Below are 11,392 nucleotides of genomic sequence, written 5' to 3'. Positions count from 1 at the left end.
GGACTGATTGCCATGGCGACTCAAGTGTTTTCTTCAGTCTGGAGAGGATGCACAGGCCGGCCGTCTGACACAGATGAGCTCAGTTTAACATCTCAAACAATTTGTTTTTATTGAGCGTCCTCCATCAAAAGCTTCCCTTTGTTGTCGGGCGGAATATTGTCATCTCCATCACAAAAGGGACCTCACCATGCACCTAATTCTTATTCTCGCTATTGATGTCACCCCCATTTGGCTTGCAGTTTGCAAAGCATTATTTATTGCAAAGGGGACTTAAGTCGAACAGGTTCATAAAGGTTCTTTATGCTCTTCAAAGTAATTTCATATTTGCTGTGAAACCATGAGTAGGCACACAAAACAATGGATAAAAGAGAGCACAGCACATGCCTGACTTTGAAATGGCAGCCTGTTTGTTTTTGATCGTTTTTCTTTTATTGGACGTACATTTTGTTCCCGCGAGAGAATAAGCATGTCGCTGTAAACAGCAGATGATGACAGCCTGGTCTGCACCCACTGACACCAGCGCACATCAGTCAGGCTCAGGTTTAATTGTCAAGGAAATGGTGGCTAATTATTACAGAGGACAATAAATGTCAGTTCAGGGGGTTTGCATTTTTACAATCCAATTAAAAAAAAAGTCTTTTTTGTACATTTCATTGAAGCAGGAAGGATCACATGTTTAAAGGTAAAAGTGCGACCCTGGTAAAGCTCTAACAGGTTTCTTTCCATCCTGAGACACACCTCTAACAAGTACTGCTGACAGGCCTTTGCCAACACACACACTAATTATGTCTGATTATGCTGTTTAACTAAATTGCAGGCACTCCTCCACATTTCCCATCACGTTTCTTATTCCTTCACCTTTGCCAGTCATGCTAAAAATACTGCAGCTGGAGGAACACTTTGTATAAAATACATGCCAAAATATAGTGTTTATGTTGATACATTTACTACCTTCATTTAAAGGGAACCAAACAGGGCCGGCCCTAGGATTTTGGTGGCTCTAAACGAGATTTTGTTTGTGGACCCAAAACACTCCCCACTCCCACTCGATTACTTTCTTGATTGATAATTGTTTGTTTTAAAATGTTGGAAAATGATAAAAAAAAATATCATTCAGTGTTGACCAAAGCCGAAGATGACATCACCAAAAGTCTTGTTTTACTCACAACCCGAAGACTCCCAGTTTACTGTCATAGAGGAGTAAAGAAACTAGAAAATATTCACATTTAAGATGGTGGAATCAGGGAATTCTTACTTTTTTCATAAAAAATTACTCAGACCAAGTAATCAATTATCAAAATAGTTGCAGATTAATTTAACAACTGATTAATAATCGATTAATTGTTGTTTTGTCTAATTTTCAACTGAATCAACAAGCTTGATTTCTTGCTGTTTGCTTGCTAGCTAACTTGTGTTACCATAGTTACACACGTGCGTTATTAAAGCAAAAGTGTCAACTTACAAAGTGTGAGGAGCAGCCCTGGAATTTCATTACTTTATGGGCAAGATCACTTTGCTTTTGGTGTCGGACAAATGACAGGACAGCAAGGCCATCAGATAACTAAAACATGATTTTAAGATACTGATACTGTTAACAGCATCTCCAGTCTGCAGTGTAAAACCGCAGAATTATAGAGTAACATCGGGCTTCATGATCAAAGGAAGCTTATACCACGTCGACACGTCGGTCCATATTTGCTCGCTCTCTTTCTCATCTGAATGATAACTTTCACTCTCTTGCTTTATGCTGCAAGTCAACATCATACTAAATAGTTAAGTTTTTCTAAAGCGGTTTTTAATGCATGATGTAATACAGAGGAAGAATTGAGAATAAAACACTGAGTCATGTTGAAGATGTGTTTTGTTGTAATGTGCTTTACTGCTGTAGTGCAAAAAAGAAATAAAAAAAAAAGAGATGATAGCAATTGTGGTTCCCCAATGATGCAGTAATGCCTAACAAATGCTAATCGCTTTGTTTCCTCCTATGGTTCAGGTGTCGTGAGTCATGGGGAGCTTCAAGGGCCATGCGCTTCCTGGAAGCTTCTTTCTGGTCGCTGGAATCTGGTGGACAGGAAAGCACTCACTCTGGCACGCCACACGCAGGAATAAGAACATAGGTTCCACTCGGCTGGCCAGCAGAGCCTCACAGCGCCGCCTGGAGATCATTGAAAACTCTGTCATACTCTTCTTCTCGTTTTTTGGTACGTGTGTCTTTGTGTTCACTTACAGAACATTCTTGGGAAAACAGAAATCCAGCAAACATCAAAGCAGTTTAAATGTATAAACGTTAATGATACTGGTGGATAATGTATGACACAAATAAGCAAATTAAGTAGATTTATATGTTTCCTCCACTGTGCTCCCCAGGGATGCTGGCAGAGCAGTTCTTGGCAAATGGACCAAGGCTCCAGTTGTATGACTTTGCAGAGAAACACTGGGAAGATCTGATGAACTGGCAGCATGCCACCATGTATCTGTTCTTTGGCCTGGCGGGGACTGTGTCTCTGATCATCCACACTACAGAGGCTGCTCCACTGGCACTGGATCGGTTAATGCTGGCGATTGCTTTCTTTAATGAAGGTAAGATAAAGGAATTTTGTATTGCACGGCCTTCATTTTGTTATTTATTTAAACCATTGGTTCCCAACCTTTTCTTTAATGCATACCTCCACAGCCCTATCAGATTAACTCAAGTACACCTTCATCAACCAAATGAACATTTTCCAGAGTTTGCATTTGTCACTAGTAGTGGCAGAGGCTAGATGTTTCAACCGTTTATCTATTACTTTTAGCTAACTTTTTCATCTATTTCAGTATGCTTCACATTTTTAAGTATATCAAAAAGACTAGTTGTTCAAACGGTGCGCATGAATGCATGGTTATAACTGGATAAAAAAAAAAGTAGTCAAGATAACATGAAAAGCAATAAATGGGTGAAAACATATTTAGCAAAAACTCTGCCGTCTGTTTTTCCATTGATGGTCGTCTCTTTGTTTTGGCAGGATTTCTTTTCCTCTACCACCTCCACGGCAGGAGTATGCTGGACGTCCATGTACATCAGCTCCTTCTCTACGCCGTCTTTGGCGAAGCTCTCGTTGCCTTTCTGGAGGTCTTCCACCGAGGCAACATCCTTCTGGAGCTGCTGCGCTGCACCTTCACCCTCCTGCAGGGAAGCTGGTTCTGGCAGGTAAATATGAATGTGTGCGTGTGTGAGCAGAAGTTTGTGGTAATGCTTAAAGGTGCAGTAACTGATTCTAGAGAAAGATAGTTGCTTGTTGAGTCTCATTCCCAGACCATCAAATACGAGACTCAACAATCAACAATCTTGATAGGGGTAGGAAAAAAAAAAGATTCTCTCAAGTGTCATGATTATTTTTTTTATGATTCCTGAATTTTAAAGGCCTGAATAAAATTTTACATATAAATATTATAAATATTTATATGTAAAAACCTAAGGCTTGATCTGATGCTAACACATAATGGGAAATCCTATTGATACACTAACGGAAATTACAATCTTCACATTCACATTCTCTGTTGAAACAAACTAGTATCTTCTGATTTCACATTGCTAACTCAATCTGATACTCTGCCCTCAACACTCAATGTTGACCAGCTACAGCAGCCTCAAAGGAACTCACAATACAGCTACTACTTGGAGCTTATTTTATTTATTGTTCATTACTTGATGAACAGGAACAACTAAATGTAGCACTTTACATCAAAATGTATGTAGTTTTTATTCATTCTGATGGACATTTTGCTTTTATATGCAGTCAAGTCCAGGGGTTTGAAATGACAGTTTTCAAGTTCAGCATGAAGAATGTTCATTGCATGAATGACACTGCTTTCTTTTTGGCCACAGATCGGTTTTGTGCTGTACCCTCCCCATGGTCCTGAGTGGGACCTAAAGGATCATAACAACATGATGTTCATCACCATGTGTTACTCCTGGCACCTCGCCTTCGCCATGCTCGTCGTGAGCGTGCTCTATTGCACCGTCAGCTGGTAAGAACCTGCTCCACACCAGAAATCCCACAAGCTCCTGCTTTTATTTTGTGCTGGAAGCTTTGTAGGTTGATACAAACTCTGAATAACTCTAATGGCTCTCTGTCACAACAGTTTACAGTCATGTGTGACTCTGGTGTTTGTTGTGCTTTTTCAGTGTGGTTCGCTCCAGATTGAAGAGGACTCCTCCGATGGAAATGGGACTTTTGAAGCCCAGAGAGAGGGATCCAGAGTCAGAAGATGAGATTTTATGAAGAGGACTGTTGTATACCTAGATTATGTTTATCACAATTAAATCAGGGATTTAAAGTTGAAGTTCTGGCAGCAGTACGGCTAAGAAGCAAGGCATGCAGACAGAAAAGGGATAAGGACATGGTTTCTGGATGCTTTAGGAAATATAACTCTACCTCTGCCTTATGTAAAGGTCCAGTGTGTAAGATTAAAGGGGATTTAATGGCAGAAAATTGCAGAAATGGAATATAATATTCATAGGTATGTTTTCATGAGCATGTAATCACCTGAAAATAAGAATTTTTGTGTTTTTGTTATCTTACAATGTGTTGTGTATATCTACAGAGGGAGTGGGACCTCACCATGTTACACTGCCATGTTTCTACAGTAGCCCACAACAGAGAAAGCTAACACTGGCTCTAGATACAGTCATAGTTTCTCCTACATGCTTGGAAGGGGAGGGTGAGTACAGGTATGTACAACCTCCCCGCTACATGCCACAAAATCCCACACACTGGTCCTTTAATCAACTGTAAACCCCATTTAGCCTTACTCTCATTGTTAAAGCTATTTATTTTGCTGTGGCCTAATACTTTTCATATACTCTGTCATATCATTTTCCATTATTAATTTGCACACACAGTTTAATTGAACATGAACTCTTAAGGGAAGGGAAGGCTTTTTTATGGATTGCATGCTTTTCATTTGACTGCCCAGTGTCTTCTTGTCAGACATTTTGGTGTTTAGTAGCGCCATCTCGTGGTGAAAATAATCATCATCATCACTTCAGCATACAAGGCTATATTACTTGAAAGCATGTCTGTAATGTTTTTTACATGGCTTTTTTTTATTTCATAATGCCATGAAGTTGAGTCATGTGAATCAAACTGCCAAAAATAACAATTTTATTAAAACTGTTTAAATGTTTAGATTTTGATATTTGACATTATTACAGTTTATATTATGGCTGCTATTGTTGTTTGTCTTTTCTTCACTGTGGATTAGGGGACTGTGGGGACTTTCGCCAGTGGGACCTACCACAAAGTTAATACTAGTAACACTTTCCTATCATTTAAAAATGTACAATTGCACCATCTACAGAATGCATGCCTCTTTAGGACAGTATGAGATGACCCAAACCATGTGTATCACTACAAATACTTCCCATTTCTCACAATGTCAGTCAAATCACAATATATTACATTAACAACAAATGATGACTCATTCATATCTTAATCATTCCAACATAGTAGAAATAGTTTCACATACAAACAGGACAGCACAATACAAAATCACCAAAGATCATCTGTGCTCATAAAGACCGATCACTTAGTTCTTAAAAACATGTCCCAGGATTCGGAACTGAAGCTAAACTTTCCTGTGAATTTAATTTTGTTACAATTAGTAGTCCAGCCAAAATTTAAAATATATTAACTTTCACATATGATAAAGAAAATGCAAATTCTCAGGAATGTTTTGTATTGTTGCATTAAAATTTTGTATTAATCATTCATCCATAATCAAACAGTGGCTGGATATTTTTCTGTTTGTTGGTAATCAACTATTAGTTGAGTGCAATTTGTTACTGTTACAACATTCTATATGGAGGATCACAAAACACTAAAACTAAATTACTCTATCAATAAATTAATATGTTAAATACACCTGAAATTATATTAAAAATAAATGAATTGTTCAAATTTATAAAATGTGGCAAAACATATTTTTTAATTTGCATCTGTATTTATTTACATTTTAATTCCCTGTCTATTTCCTTTACATTTTATTTCTTACTTTATTCATTTATTATTATTATTATTTATTTATTTATTTATATATTGGCGGGTTTGGTCGATGGTCCTCCATACAAATTTATAGCATAAAAACAAAATGAAACACATGTAAATTTAATATGTAAAATACATTTACATATTCAGTGATGAATCTTAATTTCCTTAAAACATTTTATGACTGTTTTCAATCTGGTTTAAGTTGGTGATCTGTTCCTCGCTGTGCTGTAAGATTGATCGGCTTGTCTGGAAGCATAAAAAAGATCAGAGTGAGACATCTCTCCTCCTCGTACGCTCCGGTGTGACTCACCTGAAGTCATCCACCTGGCCAGGTAAACTACCTGACAGCAGCCACGTGACGGTGTTGTCCATCATCACAGATTTGAGGAAACCGGCAAATTATCTGTCCAGGAAACACGCAGGTTTCTTCTCTTCGGGGATCTTCATCATGGACAAATTAAAGTCGTATTTAAACGGTGAAGAGTCGCGCAGCAGAGATGACCGAACTATTTTAGAGGTAAAAACTAAACACCAAACGTTTGCCTTCACTGTAATCTCTCTCTGAGGAGTTAATTAACTGATAAAACTGTGATCATGCAGACTGTGAATGAAGCCTCCACTTTGGGCTGGGGGACACGTGTGAAGGGATTCATCGCCTGTTTCGTGGTGGGGGCCGCCTGCACGGTTTTGGTAAGGATCTGTGGTAATATACTAAATGTAATGATCTCCTTTTGTTGTGTTGTGTTGTGTTGTGTTGTGTTCCTCACAATGAGGAAGAAAAGCGCAGGCAGAGCAGATGCAGCCTTACTGGTTCTTCTTGCTCTGAGGAATGTTGTAGATGTGAAGTTCATTCATCTGGCAGCCTTAAAGTGCCAACTGCAGCTCAGAGATGAAACCTGCAGTTTATGAATGAAAAAAAAAAAAAAAAAGCCACAAATCACCTGTCAATCACCTGTCAATCACCTGTCAATGAGCCGTCTTTATGTCTGTCTTGCAGGGAGTGTGTGTGCTCTTTCTCCCCAGGATTGGACTCACACTCTTCATTGTGTTTTACACCTTTGGAAACATATGCGCTCTGTGCAGGTCAGTGTCCACAATAATAACAAATAATCAGCCGACAGAATTTATTTTAAAGGGACAGTTCACCCCAGAGTCAACATATTTTCCTCTTACTTGTAGTGCTATTTGTCCATCAAGATTGTTTTGGTGTGAGTTGCTGCACTCTTGAGATATCGACAGCAGAGATCTCTCTAATTTAAAGATTCACTGTGTAACATTCATTAGCAGAAGGTGTCAGAAATTAAACATAATATTCATAAGTGTGTTTTCATGAATCACCTCTGGAAATATGAATTGTTGGGCGTTGTGTTTTCGTTACCTTATAATTAGTCCTTTGTATTGCAGCCAACAGACATATTAGTAAGCTGGTATTATTGGCACGAAATTGGTATTGCACAGATGTCTGATACTTTTTTTTACAGAACATAATGCAGATTTTTTTTGTTTGTTTGTTTTGCTTTTGTTTGTTTTTTCTTAATTTCACAGGCAGCCTTTTATATATATTTGATCCTTTTCATTTTTTCTTTTGTAATTCAAGTTGTTCTATTTGCTTTTTAAAAAATGCATTGTTATATATATATACATACATATATATATATATATATATATATATATATATATATATATATATATATATATATATATATATATGTATACATATATAATAATTAAAATATCAGTGAAAGTTTCCATGTCTCAATATCAGTTTGGATTTTACGCATATAAATACAAAATATTGGCCAGTATATCAATATCAGAATTTTTTTTACTCCCTTATATATGTATTGTTATCAACCCCCAAAATCCAGTATTGGTCAGGCTCTTCTTTCTGTCTGCAGAGGGTGCAGGTTTGATGGAAGCTTCCATGTTGCACTGCCATTTTTAATCAGTGTCCCAGAACAGACCAGACACCGGCTCTTGATGGGGCCTGGGGCATTTTCATGAGTTTGGCACCATTTTAGGTTCTCTTACATGCTTGGAAGGAAAGTGTGAGAGGTGAGATGAGGTGTTTGCAATCTGCAAGCTCACCACTAGACACCACTAAATCCTACAACTTGTCCATTAATGGAACTAGATGGCACTCAGATTGTGGTGCGCAAAGCGGCAAAAATAAATTTGAAAAATTCAACGGCAATCATTACCTGGTTACTCAAGATAATCTACAGATCTTGTTGTTAGCAGTTTCATGTAGGAGCTACTTTCGCACTAGCTAGGTCGGTGGTGCTAATATTTAAGTTCAGTTGAGGAGGGCGCTTTTACACCCCGCACTATCACAAGCCTGGCCCTCTTGTCTATAAGTAGATGCACGCCTCCTTCTGCGCAGTGATACAGTTGGCGGGTGAAGTTCGGTAGAAAGAAAATAGTTCCCGCTACTCAAAACGAGGTCTGTGAGTTATCTTCAGTAACTGGGTCATGATTTCTGGAAAAAGACACTGCTGTTGAGTTTTTTAAATGATTTTTTTGGCTTTAAGAAGCACCAGCTGAGTGCCATCTACTTCCATTATACTTGAGAGAAGGCAGACCTCTCTACATCTGATGTCTCCAGAACTCTCAAACTCACACCAAAACACCAATCTAGATGGAAAAATTGCACTACAGATAAGAGGAAACATTTGAATTTTTTTTATTTTAGGGAGAACTGTCCCTTTAAGGTGGAATCTGTATTACCTGAGCAGTAATTAGCATCCACACAGGCAGCATATACATGTAGAACGTAGACTTTAAACATGTTTATGATGTTATTCTCTGCTCCTGTCTGACAGCACCATGTTTCTGATGGGCCCAGTGAAGCAGCTGAAAAGGATGTGTGACAAAACAAGAGCGCTGGCCACCACAATTATGATCGTGAGTGCATAAACCTAATTTCTGATTTGTCTTTCATCCATTACACTGTACAGCCTCATTTACCCTCAGACCCCAGACAGAGGAAAGTAATGAGGAAAATATGATCACATTAGCCTGGTTAGAAAACTGAGGACTTTGTTTACTTGTTCCTTATTTATCCAGGAAAAGTAGTCAGCACAGTCAAAAACATGAACGAAAAGTTTGTGATCTGCTCAAATCTGTCTTTAAATGAAAAGAGAATCCATGTTGTTATTTACATTTGTCACATTCATTTTTTTTCTAGACATGCCTTGTGTTGACTCTCTGTGCAGCCTTCTGGGTGAGTCAGTGAGAAATTAAAAGCATGATACAGTGCTGATTAAGTCTAATCTCTTTTATCTTAGCAGTTGTATCTTTTTTCTTACAGTGGAAGAACTTTGGACTTGCTTTGTTATTTTGCATCCTGCAGGTTTTGTCATTTACCTGGTGAGTCACAGTTTCACTTCATGGATTTTAGTCAAAAAAACAAAAAAAAACAGAATCATGGATTAAAAGTTAAGATTATGATATAAAAAAGTCTAAATTATGAGATAAAAAGTTGAAATGATGAGATGAATCAGAATTATAAGATAAAAAAAAATAGAAGATAAAAAGTCAAAATCATGAGCTAAAATATCATAATCAGGAGATTGTTTTATGTCGGATCAATGAATTAATAGTCACAATTACAAAATAAAAAGTAGGAATTATGAATTAAAAGTAAAAATCATTAGCTAAATATTCATAATGAAATAAACAGTCAACATGATGAGATAAAAAGCTTAAATTATGAATTAAGAGTCATAATTATGAGATAAAAAGTCAAAATATTTAGATTAAATATGATTTTTATCTGGCTTCAACAGAAATTGCTATTCATTTGTGACATAAAATGTGCTTTGTTTGCAGGTACAGTCTGTCATACATCCCGTGTGTGAGGTTTGTCATTTAAGCACAATTTGTAAAATTCATCTGCAGAAATTTTGAGAATTAAAACGTCCTTTGTATCCTGTCTGCATGTCTGATGTGTCTGATGTCTTTCCAGGGAGGCGATACTGAAGTTGGTGGCAGTGTGCTTGAAGTGAGGCCTGTGTTTGTGTGGAGGCTTCAGGCTGGATGAAGTGTTTTTCAGAAAGGGGCAGGTCTCTTCCTGAAGTTACTGAAACAGCCTTCTCTTCAGAGAGTCTGTGACTCTTCCTGCTGCATGCGCGCACACACACACACACACACACACGCACACACACACACACACACACACACACACACACACACACGCTACACATGTTTTATCTCCAAAGATGTTTCTTTATCTATTTTATGCTTCATTGATTGAGCTGATTGAGTATTGGTTACTTATATCAATTTTAATGAGCATGGGTTTGGTTTGCAATATGTGTAAATATTTGTAATAAATTAGTGTGTGAATGCTTTTGTAAATGAACACATGACGGTGTCATTATTTCCATTACCGAGAGGAGAAAATGTGTGTGGCACATTTTAAAAGTGACTTGTGTGGATAGAGTAATGTAAATTTCTTCATGTAAAAATGCAGTTGCCTGCATAATTTAATGTAAATGATCTGGTGTCTGGAAGTTGTTTTGATCCAGAGGAACAGTCCAAAAGATGAATCAGTGGAGCTATAACAATAGAAAACATGATACAAGAATATTTCTTTATTTATCCTGGTTAGTATAATGATTGAGGGATTCACAAATAAATGATCAAATGTACTGGCTGTATCATATTTGATACACACATTTTCAACATATTTTTACTATAAAATATATAAATTATGTAATTATTGGTTGTTTCACTAAAGTAAATATTCATATCAAAATATTAGCACCAATGTAACTATTATTAATATAAAATTGTAGCCTACTAATGTTAATTTATATTATATATAATATTTTACATAAAATGTCAGATGAAAATTAGCAGAAGTGGGACCAAGTTATTGCTTTGCAAGTCACAAGTAAGTCTCAAGTCTTTGCCCTCAAGTCCCAAGTCAAGTCACAAGTCAAGACAGGCAAGTCCCGAGTCAAGTCCCAAGTCAAGACAGGCAAGTCCCGAGTCAAGTCACAAGTCCTACACATTGAGTTTAGAGTCCTTTCGAGTCATTTTAACAACAAAGTAATAATATATTAAATGTACACATGTCGCTATTTATATGCATCTGTTTATTTATTTAGTATAACTATTAATAATAGTTTATGTCTTCAATAAAATATTGTCCTCTGAGGGAAAAAAAATCCTCATCTTTTTTCAGGTCCGTCTATAATATAGAGGGGTGTCAAACTCAATCACAGAAGGGGCCAAAATTTAAAACAGTCTTAGTCGCGGGCCAAACAGCATTAAGATTTATTGAACAGTCTAAAACTGACTGTTTAATTCAGAAATATGAATTTGAACAGCCAGACTGCAACAACTTTTTCCTCAAT

At 37.1% G+C, this 11,392-nt stretch overlaps 2 protein-coding genes across 2 annotated transcripts; both read left to right on the top strand.

The window, feature by feature from the left end:
- The first annotated feature begins 1,933 nt into the window (after positions 1–1,933).
- tmem45a (transmembrane protein 45a) lies at positions 1,934–5,168 on the top strand. The gene is made up of 5 exons (XM_084722611.1): positions 1,934–2,201; positions 2,368–2,580; positions 3,003–3,187; positions 3,866–4,008; positions 4,166–5,168. The coding sequence occupies exons 1-5, from the start codon at positions 2,006–2,008 to the stop codon at positions 4,260–4,262; spliced, it is 834 nt and encodes a 277-aa protein (XP_084578737.1). The 5' UTR covers positions 1,934–2,005; the 3' UTR covers positions 4,263–5,168.
- A 1,166-nt stretch (positions 5,169–6,334) lies between these two features.
- Positions 6,335–10,149, top strand: sft2d2a (SFT2 domain containing 2a). Its single transcript, XM_084722148.1, has 8 exons — positions 6,335–6,546; positions 6,630–6,719; positions 7,027–7,112; positions 8,852–8,933; positions 9,217–9,252; positions 9,340–9,398; positions 9,861–9,890; positions 9,997–10,149. Exons 1-8 carry the CDS (start codon positions 6,478–6,480, stop codon positions 10,034–10,036), a joined length of 492 nt encoding a protein of 163 aa, XP_084578274.1. The 5' UTR covers positions 6,335–6,477; the 3' UTR covers positions 10,037–10,149.
- Positions 10,150–11,392: the final 1,243 nt, after the last annotated feature.

This window comes from Lutjanus erythropterus, chromosome 7, assembly GCF_056507025.1.
Source record: "Lutjanus erythropterus isolate fLutEry1 chromosome 7, fLutEry1.hap2, whole genome shotgun sequence".
Classification (NCBI taxonomy): Eukaryota; Metazoa; Chordata; class Actinopteri; order Lutjaniformes; family Lutjanidae; genus Lutjanus; species Lutjanus erythropterus.
The sequence above is the reverse complement of the archived record's forward strand: the minus strand, read 5'-3'. Positions and strand labels throughout refer to the sequence as shown.

What these genes read in the sequence shown, in the direction of transcription:
- tmem45a (XM_084722611.1), top strand. Translation starts at nt 2,006, where the DNA reads ATGGGGAGCTTCAAGGGCCATGCGCTTCCTGGAAGCTTCTTTCTGGTC. An exon ending in GATTGCTTTCTTTAATGAAG is followed by an intron (nt 2,581 to 3,002) that starts GTAAGATAAAGG and finishes TTGTTTTGGCAG; the next exon opens with GATTTCTTTTCCTCTACCAC. An exon ending in AGGGAAGCTGGTTCTGGCAG is followed by an intron (nt 3,188 to 3,865) that starts GTAAATATGAAT and finishes TTTTGGCCACAG; the next exon opens with ATCGGTTTTGTGCTGTACCC.
- sft2d2a (XM_084722148.1), top strand. Translation starts at nt 6,478, where the DNA reads ATGGACAAATTAAAGTCGTATTTAAACGGTGAAGAGTCGCGCAGCAGA. An exon ending in ATGACCGAACTATTTTAGAG is followed by an intron (nt 6,547 to 6,629) that starts GTAAAAACTAAA and finishes GTGATCATGCAG; the next exon opens with ACTGTGAATGAAGCCTCCAC. An exon ending in TGGCCACCACAATTATGATC is followed by an intron (nt 8,934 to 9,216) that starts GTGAGTGCATAA and finishes TTTTTTTTCTAG; the next exon opens with ACATGCCTTGTGTTGACTCT.